Here is a 26693-nt window from a genome sequence, read left to right as displayed (position 1 = left end):
TACAGGGGGGACCAGGGCCATACCAAGTTACAACCCTAGCCCTGTGCGCCGCAGAGGTGGCAGACCCCGCAAGTGCCCCACTCATGGACAGCGGTGTCCGTGTAGAGACAATTTACCAATCCCTGTTGGGAATTCAGATTTTTCATTGCGACCCCCCAACTTTCAGTTGCTGGGGTCACGACCCACACTTTAAGAAGCCCTGCACTAGAGCATACAGGTATGATATCTGCGTGGTTAGTGCACACTATTGCACAGAGCAATGCACCATACACTCGGTGCACTGCATTGCTATTCATTCTGAATAGCACCCAACGCACCTCCTGGCGGGTGTGGCTTGCAACGCACAGTACCACAAGTGTGTGGTGCTGTCAAAAAAAATTGTGCATCCATCATTTTTTTCTCTACACAACACATGCCATTGTGGTACTGTGTGTCACAGGTAGGTGCACTGGAGTACCATTCAGAATGAATGGCAATGCACCTAGCATGTGGTGCATTGCACTGTGCGATAGCATCTCCTACACACCCAGATACCGTACCTTCAGTGTACCACCCTAAGCCCTGGTTCACACCTAGGCGTTTTTGGACCAGTTCGAAAAGCGCTTTTAACTGCCGACCACAAGATTTCCCATAATTTTCAATAGCCGTGGTTCACACTTGAGCATAAAACGCCAGAAGCCTGAAAAGATACAGAAGCTTCCCTGGGCAGGTAAAAGCGCTTTTCCTCCCCATAGACTTCATTGGAAATGCCCAGAAACGCACAACAGAAGCATGTTGCACATTTTCATGAGCGTTTTTGCACGTTTATACACACGTTCTTCCTTTGCCCACAATGGTTTCTGAGCTGCCAATCAAAATGCGCATCTTCATGTAAATGCGCACATAACCAGGGCTAAACGGCCCTGACCTGCATGGTGTAAAGATTGCAAAGAGGAAAGTAAGAAGCATTTGTTACACGAGAGACATATTCAGGCCCGGATTCCCCACAAGGCCACCGAGGAAAGGCCTCGGGGCGGCAGGGCGCAGAGGGGCGGCAGCGGTGTGGAATCCCCCGACGTCCGGAACATAAAGTTCCGGGCGCCTGGCGGTAAGTTCCTTGACATTTAGTCCTGCTTTGGGAAGGCAGGACTAAATATAGTGTGGGAAGCTGCTTGTTCGTTTACAAGTGATCGCCGCGATCACTTGTAAAATGTATGCAGCCTGTCCGTCCTCTCCTCCCCACCCCCACCCCACTGGAGGTGACAGGGTCAATAAAGAGAACCTGTCATCTCCAAAGGCTATCACACAGGGGCTTGTTAACTAGCTCCTGTGTGATAGCAATAAAGCTAAGTGAAAAAAAATTATAAAAAAATAAGAAATATTAAATAAAATAAAAAAAGGTGATCAAAAAGTAAAAAAATAACAAAAAAATATATAAAAAACAATAAGATAAAAAAAATTATAAAAAAGTTACATGATAAGCTACAAATGTAAAAAAGTTTAAAAAAAAGTGATAAAAAAATAAACAATAAAAAAAAAATAAAACTAACCCTGCCGGCCCTGCCATGCGTTAGCCATTCTCCGTTGATGAGGGGGGTGAATTGCGGAAGATGGCCGTGGGGCAGCAGGGAGAGTAAATCCGACCCTGGACATATTATATCCTTCTTGTAATAAAATATCTCTCTCCTCACAATGTTTTGTTTTCAGGCCAAAGCCGAGCCAGAAATATTCTCCAATATGGTGGCAGGCTCCTGCTTCTCATTATAACGTTCTCTGACCTCCTGCCATAATACCTGCTGGCCCCACATCATTCTACTGAGGAAAAACTTGTTTTATAAACTCCACTATGAAGCCTCTCTGCCGCCCAGCAATGATACAGGACAGGTATAGGCAGGGATGGCTCAGCCTCACACACACAGGAAGTGTGACACAATGGACTCAGCTGCACCACCCAGCACGAGAGGTGAGCCAGAGCCTGACTACCTGCACGGAGGGGCGTGGCTAATGACGTCATCCCGGGAGAGAAAGGATGGTCATGTGACCGAAAGAGAGGAAGCCTGTCCCGGGGGAGAGTGCGGTGCTCATGTGAGAGTGGTCACTGTAGCGGAGGTCAGCCTTCAATACATCCCTATGGAGGGGAGATAAGTCCCGGCGGAGGACTGAGAAGTATACACAGAAGACCGGAGTGACAGTACGGAGAGGTAGTGAGAGGCGAGACATGATTATAGTCCTCTGAACTCCGCAGGTGAGATCCGCTCCCATGTTTTGCTTTGTTTACTAACCGTAGTGTTCAGATCGTCAGTCTGCCCATCCAGAGAAGTTATAGACATCCCATAATATCAGTCAGGTGTTCAGACCTCTGCCTTTCTGTCCTGGGTCACCTCTCCTGACACTGGGATCTGACAGCCCATGTATGGTGTGATTACACCCATAATAGAAGATGTTCCGGTGATTTTAAAGGGAAATTCCAACTTTTTATAAGAAGTACTAATTGCTCAATTCTTCTCAATAAAACAAAACACCTTCATTACATCTGTTTCATTGGAACCAGCAAAGCATTGGAACTGCGATCAGTGAGTGCCAAGGCTCCTGTAGGCTCCTCCTCCTGTCCATGTCTGTAACACGCTGCGGACATTCAGTACCAAAGATAGGAGGAAGAATTAATGAACTACAAGTCCCATGATGTCATCATATTTGTATTCCATTGAGAAATACAAGTCCCTCCACTGCAGTGGCTGATGGGACCTGTAGTTTCTCCATTCACAGATCCTGCTAAAGGATCAGTTAATGGATGGCTTGTGTAGGAGGAGCCCTGCACAGCCACGCCAAATTCAAACAACACAAGCCTATGGGGAGAAGAGCCCCATGACTCGGGTAAGTGGGGTGGTGATGTCACAGTATTTTATGTCACACCCTTAATCCAGGTGTAACATGAAATATGGTCAGAAAGGTACACTTAGCCTTTAAAGTAGAACTCCGGGAAAAGCTTTATTAGCCCTCGCAGTGGGGCTACCCCCGCACTGCAAGGGTTAAAGGAGAACTATGCGGTCAGGGCTTTTCCCCATAGTTCTCCTAAGGGTAACAGGAGAACACAAACTAGCCTCCTCCCGTCACCCAAAGCTCAGTATACAGCTCGCGGTATACTGAGACGCCGCAGCCGGGACGGATCCCTACAATACTGCTTGGATCCACCCAGCTGCGTGAGTGACAGCTGGCTCTGCCTATCCAGAGGCAGAGCCAGCTGTACCCGCTGAAAAGAACAATCACAGCACCTGTGCCTCCCGATAAGGCCGTGCACGCCGCACGGATCTGTACGGGCCGGCCGTTTCTTTCGTGTGAATGAGGGCATTAGGTGCCCATACACCTTCCGATTATCGCACGATTATTTTCGTACAACTGACCCATCATTCACAGACCATTGCGGGTTTCAAATAGCGTTAGCAATATCACCTTGCCAAATTTCGTTGATTGACAGAACGTATTATCGTTTGCGCATGAGCAGTGTTCTTGTTGCAAATTTTTTGTTTTTGTTTTTTCTGTATGAAAACGCCACTAATCCATCGAATTTCATACGATTTGGATAAAAGTTTTGTAGCCTGCTGGAAAGACCAAAGTCGAACAGTTGTACAGTAATTGCGGTTGTGCCCATCAACTGTGCGATTTATCGTACAAAAACGCGATCACAGATGAAAATCGTGCAATAATTGTAAGGTGTATGGGCACTTTAAGAATGACTTTGACAAGAGACAATTGCTCTATATCTGCAATCACTGGATGAATCCAGTATCTGCGCCTCTTATGTTGCCGGGGTTATAATCCCTGTCAGCATTTTTCCTGCTATCTGTGTCCCATTGAGAGAGATTTCTCTTCACTTCCTGTCCGACAGCCACAACAAGAAGTAAGAGGCAATCCCTGGTGGTCAGCTGAATCACCAGAACTAGTGTCCCCATTGGAAAAGTTCCTATCTATTCCTGTGCTGGTGACAACCCAAGATGTGGGATTTTCTGTCACTTTCAATGAAAACAGTCACCAGGGCAAATGGGGTGAATCTCCCTAATGGGGACACAGACAGCAATGAAAACCTGGCGCGTGCTCTATTCCCTCTCCACTCCATCTAAAACTGCACTAAGAGCAGTTGTGTTAAATCGTTGGAATATGGACCTGTGTGCAAACCATACAAATTCATTGATTTGTGGAGTTTTCCTTTAATGTTTTTTCTTATTTTATGTTTTGCAGCAAACTTATGCAAATGTCTGGAGGCGGGCCATCATTAGAACCAAGATCCAAAGGCAGGGTCACAAATGGCCGTACCGCACACTATGATCAGGTACCAGTAGAGCCGAATCCAGCAAGAGGTAATCTCCAGAACCTGGAAGATGGTGAATTGGCTCTGAGTGCCGATCCTTTACCTCCACCTCCACTACCACTTCATCCTCCATTTGGGCCGGAGTTCTACCCAAGTGATAGTGAGGATCCAGTCACTCCACATGAACTTAGACCTGTAAGGAGGTTCATTCCAGATTCCTGGAAGAATTTCTTTAAGGGAAAAAAGGAGACGGCGTGGGAGGAGCCCATATCAGAAATCAATTACATTTCCGGGGGGGCACGTTGCTCTCCACCACGATCACCATCTCTACCTGCTTCTTCTGCACAAGGGAAAAGTTCCAAGGCTGCTGGAAGCTCTTACAGAGATCCATATGGAGGTTCTGGTGGTAGCTACAACTCAAGGAAAGAGGTAGAAGCTATGATTCCCGATGACCCATATGGCTCTTTGAGTGGCCATACACAAACTGTGAAGACGTACAGTGAGAAGGTCGAAGAGTACAATTTGCGCTACTCTTACATGAAGTCGTGGCCCGGATTGCTGCGGATCCTGGGTGTGGTTGAACTTTTGCTCGGAGCGGGTGTTTTTGCCTGTGTTACGGCTTACATCCACAAAGACAATGAATGGTACAACATGTTTGGCTACTCCCAGCCATATTCCTACTCGGCAAGTTTACAAGGGGGGTACTATTATTCCGGACCCAAAACTCCTTTTGTGCTTGTGGTGGCTGGTTTGGCATGGTTGGTGACTATAATCATCCTTGTCCTAGGTATGTCCATGTACTATAGGACCATTCTTCTAGATTCTCATTGGTGGCCTTTAACAGAATTTGGAATCAACATTTGTCTTTTCATACTATATATGGCTGGAGCTATTGTGTACGTGAATGACACCAACCGAGGAGGACTTTGCTATTACTCACTCTTTAACAATCCGATGTACTCCGCATTCTGCCGAGTAGAAGGAGGGCAGACGGCAGCCATGATTTTCTTGTTTGTCACCATGCTTGTCTACCTAATTGGTGCTATTGTTTCACTGAAACTCTGGCGGCATGAAAATGCTAGGAAGAGACGGGAGTATATTGAGCAGGAGGTAAGGCTACAGTTCTTGTGCGCTGACCATACATTAAAGGAGAACTATGAGGCGCGTGAAAATCACTCAGCCTCTTAGTTCTAGCCGACCTGTGACAATGAAACTGTGGCAGGTCGGCTCAATAGATCGGGAAGTGAGCGAACACATACCGCAGCTCGCTCCCTTCTCGATCTATCCCTGCAGAGAGCCGTGAGTGACAGTCACTCACAGCTCCCTGCAGGGATTCCCCCCTCCCCTGTCCGATCCTCCAGCGCTGACTAGCGGAACGGACGGGGAGGGGGCGGGTACAGCTTGCTCTGCCTCTAGATAGGCAGAGCCAGCTGTCACGCAGCTGGGTGGATCTCGACAGTAAAGTCGGAATCCGTCCCGGCTGCGGCGTCTCAGTATACCGCGAGCAGTAGCTCACGGTATACTGAGCTTTGGGTGACTGGAGGACGCAGTTAATTTTAACCCAATGAGACTCAAAGCTATTCTCCCGATTGTTGTGTTGTCTGTACTGCTAACACAGAGCTCTGGGAAGGTGCTGCAGTCCACCAACACATTACCGTATGGCAGGAGTATAAACGGGCCCTAAGATTGGTCTGTTAGATCTGATAAATCTTGTTTATACTTATTATGTTTTATTTATATAGCTCAAAACACAGGCCTTTAGGCCTCATTCACACAAGATTCGGCCGTCACGTACAGGTCCGTGCGCGGCAGTATCGGGCAGCTCCCGGGAAGGACAGGTGCTGTGTGTGATTAGTCTGCAGCCCCTGTCTTTCTCTATGGGACTACGTGGCCATACGCCGCCCTAGGCTCACCCCAAGTGCAGGTCCGTGGTGGTGTCCAGGCTTGGACGCAGACAAGATCCATCCTGTCAGCTGACGAGTACGGACACCCGCACGGACGTGCAGGGCGGGTGAGCGTGCGGCGGCGTACAGCCGCGTAGTCCCATAGAGAAAGACGGGCTGTAGACTAATCACACGCAGCACCTGTTCTTCCCGGAAGCTGCCCGATACGGCTGTGCGCAGAGCTGTACCTGCTGGCAGTTTCTCGTGTGAATGAGGCCTAAGATCTGTCTTTTATTTCATTTCATCTGTTCACTTTGTCATGAAACTATCTTCAAGGATACCATGTAGATTTGTCAACATAAGACTGTAGCTGACTAATCTTACAATATATATATTTTTTCTTTCTCAGATGCAGACACAAGGATCAAATATGAATCCACTGAGAGTCATGGTGAGCAATCTACAGGTTCAGCAGCTGCAGTGTTGTTACATATGTCATTTTTATGACGCCAACATGTTCTCTAATAATAGATCAATCTATGTTTGATGGTTGCAAAGATCAGGGTCCGGTTTCTGAAATGGCTCACATTTAATGTCATGTACTGCAGTTAACCTAAAAGGGCTTCAGTATACACAACACACACCATGTGTGCAAGTTCCTAGTTAGTCCAACCTTGTGAGAAGGAGATGCAGTCGAAGAATTGTGGTAATCCCCTGATGAATAAGGTGATTACAGTGTGTAAGATTCCACAATGCACAATTAAAAAGGGAGGCAAAGGGTGAATTTTAAATGAGTGAACATTCATTTGTGATCACTGTCTTACTGGCAGTAATTGAGTCATAAAGTGCATCAGCATTGGAAGATGTTGGTAACTGATTGCTGATGTTGGTAACTGATTGCTGGTAATCTGCAAAATTCCAGTATACCCCATATCCCCATCAAAGGAGATCCCACCATGAATCCAATACTGCAGCTATAGTATCATGTATAAAAAGAATACAATTTATTTAAACAAACAAAACAACAACATATCATGTTAAAATGTATGAAAAATACGTATATAGTGCACATTTCGTATATACATATTTTTCATACATTTTAACATGATATGTTGTTGTTTTGTTTGTTTAAATAAATTGTATTCTTTTTATACATGATACTATAGCTGCAATATTGGATTCATGGTGGGATCTCCTTTGATGAGGATATGTGGTATACTGTGGTATAATACAGGAGAACCACCATTATTGAAAACCTTTCTGGGAACTATATATATATATAAATTACAGTCAACAATTCTACAAAATGTTTTGTGGGGCCCTCAGTAAACCCAGTACAGTTGTACATGGTACTTTTGTCTTTGAATTCTGCCTTGTGACCACCAAAGGCAAAGGTTAAAGGGCAGTTAAAAATGCATGAAGTCATCAAGAGCAGTCCTTACATTTTAATTTTAAAGAGATTAGCTGTTGACTTTATTTGTAAGAATAATTGTTAATTACATAGAGTATATTCCCGTAAGGAAAAGTTTTGCAGCTTGCAATGTGTTATGCAAATCATTAGTTTTGATTTCCATTACTCATAAATAATGGTGTGTTTGGATAGCAGCGAATGCTGGATAAGGTGCAAAGTGATTAGTGGCCTATATGTTCTTCCTGCTACACATTGTTATTATTCAGGAGCAGATTAGTACATGGAATTTACCCCTTTTATCATTTTGTATTTTATGCCTCCTACTTGAGCCGCTGATATGTATCGCTGTTTTCTTCCTATTTGTAGAGGGATGAGTCAAGGTGTGCAGTGCTGCTCATAATTATTCATTATAATTCTACCTGCCTAGGAAAAGGTTTCCCACCTATTTTATTTGGGCTTGTTTATTTTAGTAGCTGCATAGTGTAGTCACAATGTACAGTCATTTTAAATGCACTCTATTGATGTTCTATATAGTGAGCAGGAAGTTGGCAGACCGTGTTGAAAATGTATGACCAGTTAACTATCCCAGTGCTCTTGTGTATATATACCCATTTACAGTATGTATATCATTGATTCCTGTGCAAATACATGACAAAAATGACAGCCTGTAGAATGAAAGTCTTGGTAAATCATGTCTTTTGAGTGTCAGAACTTTGATTGTACTTTTAGAGTAGTTTTGTAACAATCGACCAAAGTTAAAGTGACACTAAACTCAGGAACTAAATCTTTAAAAAAAACATTCAAGTACCTTCACTATTAACAAAAATGTATCTTATTTGTGTATCACTCGGCTGTAGTTCCTCAAATCATCTCTGAATTGGTGCTGACACTGTCCTTCAATCTGGAGGGTGGCTACTTATGTTCCCCGTGGTCCCTGTGTGTGTTGTAAAGTAGTCACCGCTCCAATCTCTCTCCTGTGATGGACTACAATCTCAGTACAAATTAGTAAACTAATGTGAGATTGTAGTCCATCACGGGATGGAGCGGTGGCTACTTCACAACACAGACGGGGAACATGGGGAACAAAAGTAGCCACCCTCCAGAAGGAAGGACAGTGTCAGCACCAATACAGAGCCGAGTGATACACAAATAAGATACATTTTGTTAATAGTGAAGGTACTTGAATGCATTTTTAATACTTTAATTCCTGAATTTAGCGTCACTTTAAAGGAGTTCTAAAGTCACCTCATGTACTATCCTGGTATAAAATCAGCGTTGTAATAGGAATACATATTATAGTTGTATTTGATGATTCAGTCAAGGCTTGGGCCCCAGTCATATGGGAACTTTGCTGCGTTCTGGGATTTATGCTGCAAGAACCTACGGATTCTTGTGGCAGGCATCCCAGGTGCCCCCTTTCAGATGCAGCCATGGTACCCATTTTAAGTTGACAGCATGACGCAGGATAGATGTATCTAGGAGCAATCCTCTATCCCCAACCACATGTAATCATTGCCATGTACGATTCCCCTCTGCTGAGAGCCAGTGTGGGCATATGCCGGCTCTAAAACCAAGAGCTGAGTGATCATGTGACCACAGATCGCTCCACTCACTGTCTCCTCCCTGCAGAGATCAGTGACCTGCTCCCCGCAGGGATTTCCCTTTTCTGTTTTGCCAGCGCTCATTGGAGGGACAGACAGAGGAAGGAGCGGGCACAGCCGGCTCTAGAGAGGCAGAGCCAGCTGTCAATCAGGTAGCTGGGTGGATCCCGACAATATTTTCGGGATTCTTCCCAGCTGCACCACGGCTCCGTGCTGTCAGCATTTAGCAGGGATTAGCTTCCTATCTGCTGACTTTGGGTCACAGGAGGACATTTGCAAATGTCCTTCTGTGACCCAAAGCAGAAGTAGAGCGACAAGAAAGGTTTGGCTTTACTTCTCTTTTTATGTTTTTATTTAGATTTATTTGCACAAAGATAGTGAATTGGAATTCATAACTAAAATATATTCTTTACGTGACAGTCTGTTGTCACATGTAGGTGATTGTAGAGTGTGTCATGGAGTGAGCTGTAACACATGGGATGTTGTACAAAGATGTAAATGACCAGTGAATAATCTTGCAGCTTTTAGTTTTGACTGTGAATGCCTGAAACCTGAGAATGGTAATTACACCCAGGAATGTGGAGTACATCACTGCAGGAGGAGATTGGCCGTGCTAAACTTGTTCCTTCTTGTACAGCGCTCACTCTACAGTACAGTCACCTGCTGACAGCCTGAGCCCAGTATTTACAAATGATGCAAACGATCATTCCCTTGTGACAATTTAGCGTGTAACGGTTAACTCCTAAGTGATGATGACCTTTTCTTGTGTATGAATACTTCCAGGGTTCCTCAGCATTCACTTCCTGTTGTTGTAAGAAAAGATAGGGAGCATTCACCTGTACTCGTATTGAGACAGGGAGGTGACAGTGGGCCATGGTGGTGTACAAGTCAGACAAAGATGGGGGAAGTCTTTCCAATGGCTGTCATTTATGGTGGGAGATCTGGTGTTGCTGCATTAGTCTGGGAAGATAAAGAGGGACATCACATTCTGACAGCTAAGCATTATCACAGTAAGAAGATGCTTCTTATATGACTACAATTCATGATCCACAGCAGGGGGTATTTAGACTGTAGAGTGGTGTTCAAGCACAGCCTAGGCATGGCACAAATGTAATTAAAGTGCATGTTAAGACAAAACTTTTTATTTTTTCTAGTTTTGGATAGCGTGGAGAAGGATAAGAACTGCTGTTTGTGTGTGTGTGTGTGTGTGTGGTTTTTTTTGTTTTTTTTGTACTGCTATCCAGGGCTCCTTTAGAGATATTTTGGGCTAATTCCTACTGGCACGCTCATTCGTACAGCGTGCACGCCCACGCAGAGACTGCTCCCAGGAGGGACAGCTCTGGTGTGTAACTGTGTGCAGCTGCCTGTACGTCCGTATGAGAGGACGCAGCTACATGCCAACATGAACCTGCACATACATGTAAGTCCAGGTGACCGCACTTGGAGGCACTCTGTCTGCTTCCAAGTGTGGGCACCTGGACCTGCAGGTGTGGATCGGCGTGTAGCCAGCTGCGCGCAATTACACGCCGCATCTGTCCCTCCCAGGAGCACATCTCTGCAGGAGTGCACATGCCATACACACGTCCGTGCAAATGAGCCCGTAAAATGGAACTTTGGGGTAAGTGCTTTTCCCCATAGTTCTCTTAAGGATCACGGGAGGACAAATACTAGTGTCCTCCCATGACACAAAGCTCAGTATATCGCGAGCTACAGCCTTTTAAAAAAAAAAAAGACTTTGTGACACACGACGCGCGGCTGTTTTAAGCGCGATTATGTTCTATTGCAGGGGCAGAATCCCGTGCGAACGGCCTGGCGCGACTGGGGTGCCATTAGAGAATAATGGCACCACCAGCACGATCGGCGGTGGTGGGTGACTCCGACAATCCGCGCAGTATCGTGCACAATTGCCGCACGGTCACGGATCGCGCAGGTGTGAACCTGGACCTTATACAACTTTAATCTCTCTTCCTGTTCTGTTGACATTTGTTTGACTAGGCAGGAAATTAGTGAAAATCTGCAATAAGGAGACTGACAGAAATACAAATCCGATAGGGGTCTAGCCTTCCCCGACCATCCCCCCACACTACAGAAGTATTTTGTTTTGTCTTCATTGTTGGAGGTTTACCTTAACTTTCAGTCTGATAAAATAGCAGCCAGACAGGAACTGTCTAAAGCTGGCCATACATCTATAGATTATCTGCAGATTTTCTATGGTCAGATGGAAAAAGTACAACAGATTCCTCCATCAGATACCGTTGACATTTTAAGAAGAAAGTCAGGCAAACTAAAGGTGCAATCAATCAACATAAGAGAATTCTCCATAGTTCTCTGAGGGCTTGTTCACACCAAATGCAGACCAGATCTGCATGAGCTTCTGCACACGCAGTGCAATGGGTTTTGCTGCGTTTTATTTATGCGTTCCGGGCCGTTTTTGGTAAAAAAATATAAAAATGTTTAGTTTAGAATGGGCTTTTAGTGTGCTCCAGGGCATTTGCATGCTTTTTTGATGCGTTTGCATGCGTTCCAGAGCAGGTAAAATAGGGCTTGCTGCAGTTTTTTTTTACATGCTCTGGAACTGAACCCCTGCGGTGTGAACTAGAGCCCAAAATACCATTGGAATTGATTGGACGCAGTTTTGATCCGGTCTGTAACTGCTCTGCTCTGCTCCTGGAACGCGCTTGGTGTGAACAAGTCCAGAGGCAAGCTGTTGACGCTATGCCAATCTTACAATGTATCCTCAGATTTTACCATTTGTTGCTATAAAGTTTTTCTATGGCCTGCAACCAAAAACGGTATATTAATAAATGATGAATTTGACATGTTGTATGGCTGTCATGTAGTATTCTAGTCATTAGGATTAAACCATAAACCTTTAGGGCTTGTTCACACCAAATGCAGACCAGATCCGGTCAGGTTTCTGCACACGCACAGTGCGTTTTTGACGCGTTTTTGATGCGTTTTTTCCAGGAAGCTAACAAGGTTATTTGGTCATTTCCTTTTACCTTTGACCTTTCATTAGCTGTTCCGATTATTTCCTGCTTCCTCTGACCTTGTTTCACATGTAAAATTGTTGCAAAATGGATCCATGGGATGCAGGCATGCTCCTGGTGATGGTTATTATACTGCTACGCCAAAGTGCTGTAAGGAGACGTCGCTTTTGGGTGCACCCACTGATGAGAGAAAGAGATCCAAATGGCCAGTTTGGGACTCTATATGCAGACCTTCGTGCACACCCAGACAAGTTTTTTTCATACACCCGCATGTCGATATCAAGGTAGGAATGTTTGCATGTGATGTGTCCCTTCCAAAGACAGGAAGTGACAAAGGAAGATTAGGTCATGACAGATGACCATAGAGGTTTTTTTTCTTTATGGTTATTTTTTCCCCATTGAATTGCGTTGCGTTTTTGATGCGTTTTAGATGCGTTTTTGATGCGTTCCAGACCAGATCCAGAGCAGGTAAAATAGGGCTTGCCGCAGTTTTTTCATCCGGTCTGGATCTGGTCTGGATCCGCACGCTGCGATGTGAACTGGAGGTCAAAATACCATAGGAATACATTGGACGCAGTTTTGATCCGGTCTGCACCTGCTCTGGTCCGGATCTGCTCCGCGCTTGGTGTGAACAAGCCCTTAGGAATATGTTTTGTAGTCTCCATCAATCTCTTTTAACCTATTGGTGGTCTCTTGTGTAATGTTGGTGCTCTCTTGTGTAATGTCGTCTGATGCTGCGGTCCCTGTTATATGGGAATTGTCTCTTAAAGCAATATTACAGTGTAACTGTTGGCATTGACTAAAATCCTCCTATGTGTTTTGAAAAAATGGTCCCAAAAAATAACTTAAACACCTGTTAATCCTGCCATTCAAGCCAATTTTAGAGTACTGCCTGTAAAGGGTAACAATGCTCTGCAAAAGAACTGCAGCATTGTCTCACCTCTAGACATTCTGCCTACCAGGACCATAGCCTCCATCGTCTGCTGATTATTCACCTCCACACTGCCTGCCAGGACTATAGCATCCATCATCTTTGCTGATTATTCACCTCCACACTGCTTATCACTGGTGGCCAGCTATGGAGACTCCTACTTGTGTGGCCGGTCTTTAGATTCAAAATTCAGTTTATGTGCAGCTACCCCGAAAGTAAGACCTAGCGGATTTCTTTAATATAAGACCTACCACCGAACTAGGTCATATTTTCGGGGTAGGTCTTATATTCCAGAAATCCCCGAAGATAGCGCTAGGTCTTACTTCCAGGGTAGGTCTTACTTTCGGGGAAACACGGTAGGAGTCTTGACCGCGCTTGTCTGCGACAGTGCTTATGGGGATTATAGTCAGAGCAGCAGCTTGCCCGCCAGACAAAAAGGAAGCCTTTTGCTGAACTTTCAGTTTTCCTTCAACAATCCTTGTAATGGATTGGCAGTCTCTACCAGTCTCTTATATTGGGCATTGAAAAATTGGGGCAGGTTTCTGCCAACATCTTCCTTTTTAACATGTCCGTTATGAGTAAGCCACACCAGTTAAACAATGCCTATCTAGCTATGCCCGCTTTTCGTTGTGAACCTGTTAACCAATGCTCTGGATTGATGTCTATGTTGCAGGGTTTGACTCCCTGCTATTTGAGGGTATAATTTTACTGCTGAATTTGTGGGTCACAATAAATTGTGGCTGCACCTGCCATTTGGGCCCCACATTTGTTTATCTGCCTTAGGTGTGCCATTTTAATTGAACACTCCCTGGTAAACTCATTGCAGTCAATGGTATTGCTGTTTAACATTTTGCAGAAACTTAGTATTTTTGTGGCACAACTGGATACAGAGTCACCATTTACATCAGACATTGGCACTGCTGGTTTATACTGTATGTGCAGCAAGCCTTTGTGGTTTCATAGACTGAACGTATTCTAGTCAGGTAAATCAGATCTTGTTATTGGTGTTTCCAAGAAGTATAAGAAGCCAGCACACCGCTTGCTGCTAATCAAATTGATTGATCATCTACATCAGTGTATGTTTTAGCATCTAATGGTATTTTATTCTGTATTTTTATTTTTAGCGTGATGTGTCTGCGGGTAATGACCATACGGTACAAGATGGCCCAGTGCAGCAACGAGCTCATAATAAAGTTGGGGATGTGCGGCCTGAGCTGATTAGTGGATATATTCCAGCAGGACATATACCAAAGCCCATTGTCATGCCGGATTATGTGGCGTAAGTATTGATGGAGATCATGTTCATGAATGAAATCTATCATTTGGTTTGCATGTGCTGACCTCTAACTGTAACAATGTTTCTCATAGTTGAAATCTTTAGTATTACATCTCAGCAATATGAAATTGTTCAAGGGTGCCTTGTGATCTTATGTAGGTTTGTAGCCCTTGCAGGACAAAGGAAAAGGGTTAAGTTAGCAACTAGGATGAAAGTTAAAGGAGAACTATGGGGTAAGTGTTTTTCCCCATAGTTCTCCTGAGGGTCACGGGAGCACATAAACTAGCGTCCTCCCGTCACCCAAAGCTCAGTATACAGCTCGCGGTATACTGAAACGCCGCAGCCGGGACGGATCCCAACATTACTGTCGAGATCCACCCAGCTGCATGAGTGACAGCTGGCTCTGCCTATGTAGAGGCAGAGCCAGCTGTACACGCCCCATCCGTTCCGCCAGTCAGCGCTGAAGGATCGGAGGGGGGGAATCACTGCAGGGAGTCGTGAATAAATGTAGTTGCTAACACACTTTTTTTAGTGTGCACCAAGCAAGTGGCATTTTTTTTTTTTTATGTGCATCAAGCCACTTTTTTTTTTTGTTCGTTGCTTGATAGCGCCGTATGCTTGAATGCCAGATAATCTGGAGTTTACTGTATATTTTTTAACTTTAAAAATATTTTGAAGGGTAAAGTTGTGCTGAGTAAGGTAGCTGGCTGCTCACTACAGACAACTATGTGACTGACAAGACCTGAACCTCTTTTGGAGAATAGTAACAGTCCATTAATGATTGGATCTGAATTTATATGATTGTACAGTGACAGGACACTTCCCCCTTCACATCAGAGTCCCCTATTTAAATCAGGAGCCCCACTTGGGATTAGAGGCCCCCCATCACATCGGAGTCTCCCTCTACTTTAGGAGCCAATCTTTACATTATCCCTTTACATCAGAGCCCTTCTTTCATATCAGAGTACCTCCCATTTCACATCAAAGTTTCTTCTTCACATCAGGGGCCCCTTCACATCAAAAGCATGCCTGCGCCATGGAAAGGCATTACACTGTGCAAACATTTCAGGGCATCCCACTCCCCTTTTTTATGGTGGTCTGATTTCTCCTTTTCCTTTTATCTCTCTGACTAATAGAAGGTATACAAGTGAAATCTGGCAGGCTCTTATGTGGCCCCCTTCAGTCCCCCCTACCTCTACTTGATGAATGTCAACACACAGTTAGCAACAATTAAATCAAACTGACCGTTTTCATCATTTGCTACCTCCATATTCCAGGTTGTTTTAATGAAACATGCAGGGGGAATTTATCAAAACTGGAGCAGTTGCCCATGGCAACCAATCGGCTTTTCTCTTCAGTTTATTCAGTTCAGATTTGAAAAAAAGAGAGATAAGCTGATTGGTTGCCATGCACAGTTCCTCCAGATTTTGTCTGCTCCAGTTTTGATAAATTCCTCTCATAGAGTTTCTGCTCATTAAAAAATCTTTTCACCTTTGTTTTTTTTGCTTTGTTCATATTTCAAATATTAAGTACTTTTGGGTGAACAATATCATAACCAAGTAAACTTTAATACAGTTTTAAGTTCAAGATGGTGATCTACAAGGTTGTTGGGTTTTTGTGTTTGGGAGTGTATATATGTAAACTATATACTGGGGGAATTTATCAAAACTGAAGCATGTTGTCCATAGTAACCAAATCAGCCATCTTTCATTTTTAAAGCTTAACTGAATAAACTAGAGAGAAGCTGATTGTTTGCCATGGGCAACTGCTCCAGATTCTGGCTGCTCCCGTTTTGAAAAATTCCCCCCTTTGTGTATTTCTTATTTCAGTGCATTGTAAAGGAAATCTTTATGGCACACGATATACAACATTCAGAGAATTGACCTTTGCTCCAGTGAGGAAGGCATGGCTCTAAGCCTCATGAAGCAGAAGGATATTGTAGCTCTGGAGATCTCTCTGTAGTCCTGACTCAATGGAGGACCTGGAGAACAGGCTCAGACACAGGAATAACAGGATTATTTGTCCTGTGGAGGAATTGAATAAGACCTCCCCAGAACATGATGACAACCAGTGGCGGAACCACCGCCGGTGCAGGCGCACCAGGGCCTCGGCCTGTGGGGGGCCCAGCACAGTCCCAGCGCCAGATCGGCACCCAGCGGCCAGAGGTCGCCCCATCTCTGCGCCGAGAGTGTCGGATCATCCGTTCATCCGGCGCAGAGATGGGGGGCCCGCCGGCCGCCGGATACTGATGGTTGCCCTGGCGATAGAATGCTGAGCCCGATCGGGAGCCGCGCTGTGTAATCTCGTCGTCAGGCGTGCTGGGTAATGTATATAGAGAGGGGGCAATGTATAGAGGTGGCAATGGAGAGAGAGATGCAAGATGGGGGTGACAATGTGTATGTAGCGAGATGGGAAGTTTATATATAAATATATGAGAGGGGAGTAAGGTATATGTAGAGAGGGGTGCAATGTATAAAGAGTGTGTGTGTGGGGGGGGTTATACAGTGATGTTTACAGAAATGCTATAGTTGTATAAAGTATTGTTGGGATGTGTAGTCCTCTGTAGCTTGTGCCATTCTGCATTGCTGTAAATATTAGGGATGCACCGATATATCGGCCGCCAAAAGATATCGCCGGAAATGGCGCTTTTGGCTAAATCCCGAAAGTGCAATTTTTCTGCTGATACAGCCGCGCATCCCTGCTTTCTTTCACCTGGGCGCTGCTCTGTGTCCCAGCGGGGAGGAGAGAAATTGACAGCCGGCCAAGCCCTGCGGGGGGAGAGCTCTGTGTTTGTGAGGTTTTTGGGGGGGGGCCCAAAAAAAAAATCTTGACAACAGTGGTGCCACAGGTCACCTGCACACCTTACAGCTTTGCGACCTTCAGGGATAATGGTGGTGCTCGTAGTGATATCACGGACGGCGCCGTGCAGAACTCCAAAGCGTAACAGAAAATCAGCAGCACACACTTGATATAGCTGCAATCTGCTTTGTGTACTTCATTCAAACGTCACATAATGCGAAGTATGCTAACGTTTCGGGAACACGCAGGGACCCTTCATCAGAGCAGCACAGTTTCTGTATTCTTTGGTGTATCCTGTACCTTTTATTGAGGTCCTATGTGCCCATCAGTGTTTCTGTGTTGTACATTTCATATTTAGTGTTTCTGCATACAGAGAATCAATGCTTGGTAAACCTGTGCTCTGTCCACATGCTACAAATGTAAAATGTATTGCATATTTTAGATTCTACTTCTAAGTGTAGCTGCAGTTCTTTGTCGTGACCGGTTTACTCATAATTGCCTTTATCTGCAGTATGATATCTCTCACTATTATATTCATACTTCTCTGTTCAAGAGAGAACTATTGCTGTCTCCAAATCTTTTCTGACTTTGCTTGCTGCATGCTTTTTTACCAGTGCGACTTTTCAAAACTACATATTTTTACATTGATGATTTTTGTGTTGCATTAAACAGTATAATTGAATATATTTATATTGCGCCCCCATACTCTGGACAACTAAATACTACTGTATCTATGGAGGGTTGTCACCCTTGGCTGTCGTAGATGGAGTATAAACAACTCCCTTTTTCATCTCCATTACCTGGGTCGTAGAGGGGTTTGTAGTTTACACTAGATAACTTAGAAGGAAGATAACATTGTTTGAGATTTTAGTTTGGTACACAGGAAGTGACCAGGACACTTGATTTCTATCTGTGATGTAGCCACCACATTTTATGCTTGGTAAGCTATAGTATGTTCAGTTTGTGTTCTTGGGGTTAGATATCTTCCAAATTCTTCAATTTCACCTGCTGATTATACAACCCCAATTCCCAAAAAGTTGGGACACCATGTAAAATCTACATAAAAACAGAATGCAATGATTTGCAAATCTCATAAACCCATATTTTATATCCAATAGAAAATATAAAACATATTGAACGTTGAAACTGAGAACATGTCTCATTTAAGAAGAAAAACAAGGTAATTTTGTTATTTATGGCAGCAACACATGTTTACCAGGGTGTAGCATCCCCTCTTCCTTTAACAACACTCTGTAAACGTCTGGGAACTGAGGAGACCAATTGCTGGAGTTTTAGGAGAGGAATGTTGTCCCATTCTTGACTGATATAGGATTCTAACTGCTCATCAGTCCCGGGTCTTCGTCAGATTTTCTTTTTCAAGATGCGCCAAATATTTTCAGTTGGTGAAGGGTCTGGACTGCAGGCAGGGCAGGTCAGCACCCGGACTCTTCTATTACAAAGCCATGCTGTTGTCATAGATGCAGTATGTAGTTTAGCATTGTCCTGCTGAAATATAAAAGGTCTTCCCTGAAAAATATGTCATTTGGATGGGAGCATATGCTGCTCTAAAACCTGGATTTATCTTTTGGCATTGATGGTGCCTTTTTAAGATATGCAAGCTGCCCATTCCATATGCACTAATGCACCCCCATACCATCAGTGATGCAGGCTTTTGAACTGAGCGCTGATGACAAGCCTGAAGGTCCCTCTCCTCTTTAGTCCGGATATGCGGCACCAATGGGTGCCAAAAAGAATGTCAAAATTTTGTTTCATCCGACCACAGAATAGTTTTCCACTTTGTGGCAGATCATTTTTATTTTTTTTTATATATTCTTTATTTTACATTTTTTGTGTATACAAAGTAAAAACGACATATAATCAATATAGCCATAAACATAATACCAATAGAATACAAGCCAAAAGAGGAAGAAAGGAAAACCATATACGAATGAGCAGATCTTAAGACCCTCGACTGGAGTAGGGGGATCTACATCTCAACAAGGACTAAGCGCATTAGACACACATGCGTGGCAGATCCATTTTAAATGAGCTCTGGCCCAAAGAAGACAGTGACATTTCTGGATCATGTTCCGATATGGCTTCTTCTTCGCATGATAGAGCTTTCACTTGCATTTTTTAAATGGCATGGAGACCTATCTTCACAGTGATTTTTGGAAGTATTCCTGAGCCCATGCAGTGATGTCCATCACAGAATCATGTCTGTTTTTAATGCAGTGCCGTCAGAGGACCCGAAGATCATGGGCATCCAATATTGCGTTTCGGCCTTGTCCCTTGCCCACAGAGATTTCTCCAGATTCTCTGAATCTTTTGAGATTATGTACGGTGGATAGTGATATTTAAAGTCTTTGGAATTTTACATTGAGGAACATAATTCTGAAATTGTTTAACAATTTTTAGACGCAGCTTTTCACAGATTGATGAACTTCTGAGACACTCTGACTCTCTAAGATGCTCTTTTTTTTATTCCCAGTCATGTTACTGACCTTTTTGCCAATTAACCTAATTGGTTGCAAAATGTTTTTCCAACTTTTTTGAGACGTGTTGCTGCCATCAATTTCAAAATTCCCTTATTTTTCTCCTAAAATGGTGATTTTGTTTTCAGTTTAAACATTGGATATGTTTTCTACTTTCTATCATGAATAAAATGGGGTTTTTTTAGGTTTGCAAATCATTGCATTCTGTTTTTAGGTAGATTTTACACAGCGTCACAACTGTTAGGGAACTGGTGTTGTAGATGATCTTTAAAATGTGTTGTCTATTAATGGAGGGTCAACTTTTTAATTGATTTGAGTTGGAATCTGTCAACGTATTCCACTGGACTGTCCCGATTATAGAAATTGGGGTTAAATCCCCAAATGTTAGGGAGCAGATCACTTTACAGCAGTTTTGGAGGTAGAGAAAGTATATGAAGAAAATCCTAATATTGACACTGAACATAAGTGGGTGGATGTAGGATTTGGTGTGGAGTAAGGCCCCATTCACACCTTGTGCATTTGAAAATGCATGCATTGATATGTGTTGCTATGCATACTTCATAGCTGTTTAATGTGGCTTTTCATGCAACTTTATATGTACATATGCAATGCAATAAGTTCTCTTTTCATTACAGAAAATACCAAGTAATAAAAGCAGATGATGAGCGAGATCGTTATAAGGCAGTGTTTAATGACCAGTACTCAGAGTACAAAGAACTGTCGGCTGAAGTCCAGGCTGTCTTAAAGAAATTTTGTGAACTGGATGCCATAATGAGCAAATTACCCAGAAACCCAGAGAACGAGCATGTAAGTATCCTGCTGGCCACCTCCTATCTATTTATATCATGCTTTCTTCAGTGCCCACAATAATCTTTGCACACACATATATAGTGTATACATTGTCCGGCTGTCACACTAATCCTCCAGTTTAGAGTCACTGGCCTTAAATACGTTTTGTGAGCAGGTGTCCTGATGTGGATACTCCGGGTATTTAAGTCACAGAATTGGCATGACAGCCAGTCAACTAGCATTTTGTAGAAGGTCAGCAGTGGAAGTCTTTTATATCTCATGTTTCACTTTAATCACCCATTGTGGGCACACAAGTTGGGAACCTGATTTTGAAACTTCACCTTGTATGCAGTTTGGATACGGTGATAAACTATAAGGAAGGAAAATATAAGAGAGTCCAATTTTTTTTTTTTGTGTGTGTGTTTTTTTTATTTTTTATTATTATATAATTTTTTTTTTCTTCCATTACGCAGACTTTCTATTATTTCATGGAATAATTGTGTATCATGGCTTCTTCTGTATGTGTATACAGTATAATTTATGCAATTGTTCTAAGAATCCACTAAAATGCTTAGAAGCCCAATGGTGGGGATTTGTGTCAGGAGAATATCTGTTCTATGCAAACTCACAGCTACACTGACTTATCTTGGAAATGCTCAGTACAGAGTTGGGGGTTCAGTCCCAGTCCTGGCCACAGACAGTGCAGTCTACTACCTTGATCTGCACAATGCAGGAGAGGCATCATCAATCATCTTAGACCCTCTATGTCTAAATAAATGAGTTCATGTAACCAGTTATGGTAAAATGGGGTCATCAGACACAAAGGGGATGAAGCCTACATTGCTAGAGGACCTTGTTGTCATGGGATCACTCCGTAAGAGTTAACAGCTCTCTTGTTAGTAGTCCAATCTGTCCAATCTTATAGGCAATATGACTTAACCATCTGCTGACATTGGGTACTCCTGCACAGATTAGAGGTTGTAAATAAAATTCACATTATAGTGCTAACAAATCCACTGTGTACAGGATACATAGCCCAGCTCTTGCCTCTAAAGGAACTAGCAGTCTAATGTCCCAAACACACATACGTACAAAATGGGGCCATTCTGGGTTAACCTACGCTTTGTTTTTTGCATTGTGGGATACAAACCCCATGGAACATGGGGAGAACATGGACTACATGTGTATGGTGGATATGGTTGATAACCAAGAACGCAAGTCCTGAAATGGGAGAATACTAACCTCTATCCCAGTTGTGCTTACCTCCATTCTTCTTCCTATCTCAAATGTACATGTGTCTGTGAAGGTTCTCATTAATCCAGGTCATGGTATATCTGTAAAAAATAAATTGAGGTAACTGGACTTGTATTTTTCTTGAAGATGTTTAGCTGGTCATCCAACTAGCTTTCTGAATTGAGAAAGCTAGTCAGATGACCAGCGAAACGTCTTCAAGAGAAATAGAGCAAGTCCAGTTGCCTTGATTTACTTTCACGCGATTTTAAAAGTGTATCTCAGTTTCATCTTATATTTTATTAGGATTTGTGTAGTTTGTAATATATTCCTGGAGTTAATGACCGTTTCAGTGAAATTTTATAAAAAATGCAGTGTTGACAAAAATTCTATATATAATGTGTATTGTTAGTGCTTTGATATTAAAGGGGTGTGTGTAGTATGTTGTTGACTCTACAATAGGAAGCAGAGCCACATAAACACAGTGATTCATAGTGATTATATCACTGATCCGAGTGCAGCAGGAATGCTGTAATTTTGGATTGCCAGGAAAAGATTAACACTTACTAATTATTCTGTCTTATTATGACACTAAACAAGAAATATGCAGCGCCATTTTTTTGCTTACTATTTAATAAAATCATATGTAACTAATTTGAAATTTTACAGGAATACCAGCGGATTGCAAAGGTTTTGCAAGAATATCAAAAGAAAAAGAATGTGAGTATTTTTATTTATGTTTGGTATATTATAGTGGTTGTATTTAGTACATGTTGAATGGTGTGCATGCCTAACAGTACACAAAGTAACAACAAAGTGCTTCCTTTTCAGCTGAACACCTATACTTCTAGTAGTAGCTGGTAATAGACCGAGCTTAGCAAGTCACAGTAGCTGTTACTTTGAATAGTTAAATTTAAAATACAGCTAAAATGCAAAGGTCACCGTCCCCCTTGTAGAAAAGCCGCATAAAAAAATGTCTGTATGGAGCCTTCCTTTTCCAGGGCACTCCGGAAACCTAATGGCCACTATATGGCGTGCGCCAGTACTTTCAGGTCTTGAGGAAGCAAATCCCCCTCCCTCCCTCCCCAAAATCTGTTTTACAGAGGGGCATGAAGAGATGTAATGCAGAGCCAGGGTGTAACCACCACTGCACAGAAACTGCCCTCTACTGCAGCCAAAGATTAACCACCAGACTCCATGAAAGACCACGACTGAAGCCCAATAATGGCCACCAAATTAACAGCACAGCAATTGGGGCATGAGAGTCGTATCAACACTAATACAGCAGTGGATTGACTATTGCTTTGGTTTGGAATGACCATCACAAATATACCACTGTAACCACAATATGACCGCCGCATTACCTCTACTATAGTCCATGAAAGGATTCCTCTAGAATTACCACCAAACCAGAGACTGACCACAACAGGATTACTGTAGAAACTACTGCTATTATTAAACTCCCTTTATCCTTTTTAATAACAGTAACATTATTTGTAGCCATTAATGTTATCTGTTAATTTTTGTTAACAGTTGGGCCTCATTCACACACATTGCAAGCAAAATTGTCTATGCGCGTATATGCGTGCACTATTTGCATTCCCAGAATGCATAATTCCTAATGGAAATCTTAATGAACTCTCTGCGCGTATACATGCGCATGCGCATAAAATACGCTGCCCGGACGCATCGTGGTTCCATTCTGTTTTTGCGCATATATACGCTACACAAATAAATGGCTCCATACTCGGCTATGTGTATGGAGCCATTTATTTGCATATGGTACAATACGCACGTACGCGCGTGTATGCGCGGCAGTGTGAATGAGGCCTAAGTTAGTGCGCGTTTGTGTTTTTTTGTTTTTTCATCAAGGAACTGGAGCTGCCTTTACTGGAGCTGCAAGATTGTGTTCCTTTTCTCTCTCCTCTTCTTCCTGTCACTATATGAACTATTTCGATCATCCCGGTTCTACCATCAGTGTTTGATGCACTGTTTTTATTTATTTTTTAAAACAAATTCTGTTTATGGTTTTATACCAGGGAATTATCATTACAACCAGAGAGTAGGACCATCCGTACTTATGTACAGTTTTCATTGCTACATGCACCATAAGGGTCGTCTACCTGACTTTTGGCAGGTGGAGCCGGATTCTAGATTTAGGGCAGATTTTTAAAGCTGACTATAGGTGGCATTTTACTCTCCCACAACCTAAAGGACCAAAACTAAGTAAATATTTAAAGGAGAATTATGAGGTGAGTGATCATAATCTGAGCCGACCTGTGACAATGAAACTGTCACAGGTCTGCTCAGTAGATCGGGAAGTGAGCGAACACATACCGGCGCTCGCTCACTTCTCGATCTATCCCTGCAGAGAGCCGTGACAGGGGAGGGACTGGATTCCACCCTTCCCATGTCCAATCCTCCAGCGCTGACTGGCGGAACGGACGGGGCGGGTACAGCTGGCTCTGCCTCTAGATAGGCAGAGCCAGCTGTCACGCAGCTGGGTGGATCCCAACGTCCATGTCGGGATCCGTTCCGGCTGCGGCGTCTCAGTATTCCCGCGAGCTGTAGCTCGCGGTATACTGAGCTTTGGGTAACGGGAGGACGCTAGTTTGTGTCCTCCCGTTACCCTAAGGAGAACTATGGGGAAAAGACCTGACCCCATAGTTCTCCTTTTAATGGGTCATTTTTCTTAGGCTGACTGCAAGCATTTAATGTGAATGTGTATGTGGGCACAAATCGACTGCTTGTCCTGCCATCGGTTTTGGTCTACAGACTGGAAGCTCAAGTGTCATGGTGCTCAGCTTCTTCTCTGCAGGACAACAAACCCCTAGTTTTTTACATTTTCATTTCTCATATTGGGTACTTGGAGATACAGCCCTGAATGTCCCACAGATTTTTTTTATCAACACACTTGGCTAACCCTTCAATTACCACAATTACCCTTTAAATCCCACACATTTCTAGTACAGAACAAAAATGGTAGAAAAGCTTTGATTAAAGGTAGATGTAACAATGCATATACTTCCTCTGCACTATGCATTATGGTTTTTGTACTGTCGGTAGCATTAAAGGAGAACTATGAGGTTAAGGCTTTTCCCCATAGTTCTCCTTGGGGTAACGGGAGGACACAAACTAGCGTCCTCCCGTCACCCTAAGCTCAGTATACCGCGAGCTACAGCTCGCAGTATACTGAGACGCCGCAGCCGGAGCGGATCCTGACATCGATGTCGAGATCCGCCCAGCTGCGTGAGTGACAGCTGGCTCTGCCTATCTAGAGGCAGAGCCAGCTGTACCCGCCCCCTTCCCCGTCCATTCCGCCAGTCAGCGCTGGAGGATCGGAGCGGGAAGGGGGGAATCTAGCCCCTACCCTTTCACAGCAGAGAGCCGTGACAGGATCGAGAGGTGAGCGAACCTGGTATGTGTTCGCTCACCTCCCGGTCTACTGAGCCAACCTGTGACAGTCTCATTGTCACAGGTCGGCTAGAACTATGAGGTGAGTGAAAAGCACTCACCTCATAGTTCTCCTTTTTTAATGAAGGATTTTCCATGCTCGGAGGTCCTCTCTGAAGTAACTGTAGGCTATAATCGCTTTTCTTTAAATTATTAAATAAGTGGACTTGTTTTGTTTTTTGGAGAATGAGCAATGATTTCACAAGAACAAGAAAAAAATGACCTCTTATTTCTTGTGACAGGACCCAACATTTTTGGAGAAGAAGGAGAGATGTGATTACCTGAAGAACAAGCTGTCCCACATCAAGCAGAGAATTCAGGAATATGATAAAGTTATGAATTGGAATGATGGATTTAATTAACGCTTACCAATAGCCTTTTCTGTGAATGCCTTAATGCTCTGTAGACCCAGATTTCTTCCATACCTTTTAAATATCGTGGCTTATTTTTATATTTCATATTTTTCATTGTAAATAATATACTATCCAATGGTAAATACTTTAATACCCTATATGTAATAAGGTTGTTTCTCCTCACCTAAATAGTTTGCCGGTTAGGTCCCATTCACACGGGGCTTATGCTGCAGCTGGGGAATTCAGCAGTTAGGTTCTACCTTGCGGCAGGAATCCCAGATGTTGCCTACAAGTAATCATATGTAGTACGTCCTGCGGTTCGGGATAGATGATTGTCCCTGGATGCAATCTGTCTGTGAGGGACCATCATCTATCCTAAACCGCAGGTAATCATTCCTTGTACCATGAGATGAGGACAACCACTGACAAATGTGGCTGCTGTCAACCGCTTATTCACTTGAACTGGCACAATGGGTGCATCTGTACGTACACACCTGGGATCCCTGCTGCAATGATCTGCAGTTTCTTGCCGCAGAAATCCCCAGCTGCAGCCTTAAAGCCCCTTGTGAATGCTGCCATATACTTAAAGGAGATGTAGGATGTACTCGCCATTACATGGACAATAGGGAAATTTAAGAGCAAAAATAAAGAATTGTATCTCTGATACACAGCAGCCAATTACTGTTTTTGCTTTCCTTGTAGCACTGGAAAGTGAATGTTGCTATAGGAAATTCACACGGCTCTTTCCTGTTTTTACAAAATGGCCCTGATACTCCTAGAAAAGAGTTTCCTCGCACCAAGACTGATTGTATATATTGTTTTAGGCTACATAACAATTTGTTACCAAAGAAAATAAATGTATTTGTTTCTTAGTACATTTTGTTTCTATTTTTTTGCAATCCATTTCATCTTGTCCTATATTTAAATAGAATAAACGTCAACAGGTCTGCACAATTTTCTGTTTCTTTAGAAGTGCCATAGGAGCTCTGAAATTTGGGAGCTCTGGTATGCAGAAAAAAAGCTCTTCACAGATAACTGTGTATTTGTGGAGACATACAGCTTACTAGCACACACAAGGGTGACTGCATAGGACCCTGCAAGGAAAAGGAGCCACCCTAAAACGGGATATCGGCCGGTGCTCAGGGGACCAGCTGATTCTACAGGGAGCTAAAACTTTTATACATCAAGAAGCAGCAT

General features: G+C 43.4%; 1 protein-coding gene across 1 annotated transcript; it reads left to right on the top strand.

Annotated features, from left to right (window-relative positions):
• The first annotated feature begins 4212 nt into the window (after nucleotides 1-4212).
• Nucleotides 4213-25650, top strand: MARVELD2 (MARVEL domain containing 2). Its single transcript, XM_018573549.1, has 6 exons — nucleotides 4213-5395; nucleotides 6578-6619; nucleotides 14226-14380; nucleotides 20307-20478; nucleotides 22360-22410; nucleotides 25386-25650. Exons 1-6 carry the CDS (start codon nucleotides 4223-4225, stop codon nucleotides 25503-25505), a joined length of 1713 nt encoding a protein of 570 aa, XP_018429051.1. The 5' UTR covers nucleotides 4213-4222; the 3' UTR covers nucleotides 25506-25650.
• The last annotated feature ends 1043 nt before the right edge of the window (nucleotides 25651-26693 follow it).

Source organism: Nanorana parkeri, unplaced genomic scaffold, assembly GCF_000935625.1.
Source record: "Nanorana parkeri isolate BGI_ZX_2015 unplaced genomic scaffold, ASM93562v1 scaffold2422, whole genome shotgun sequence".
Lineage (NCBI taxonomy): Eukaryota > Metazoa > Chordata > Amphibia > Anura > Dicroglossidae > Nanorana > Nanorana parkeri.
Note: the sequence above shows the minus strand (reverse complement) of the source record. Positions and strands in the feature narration are given on the sequence as shown.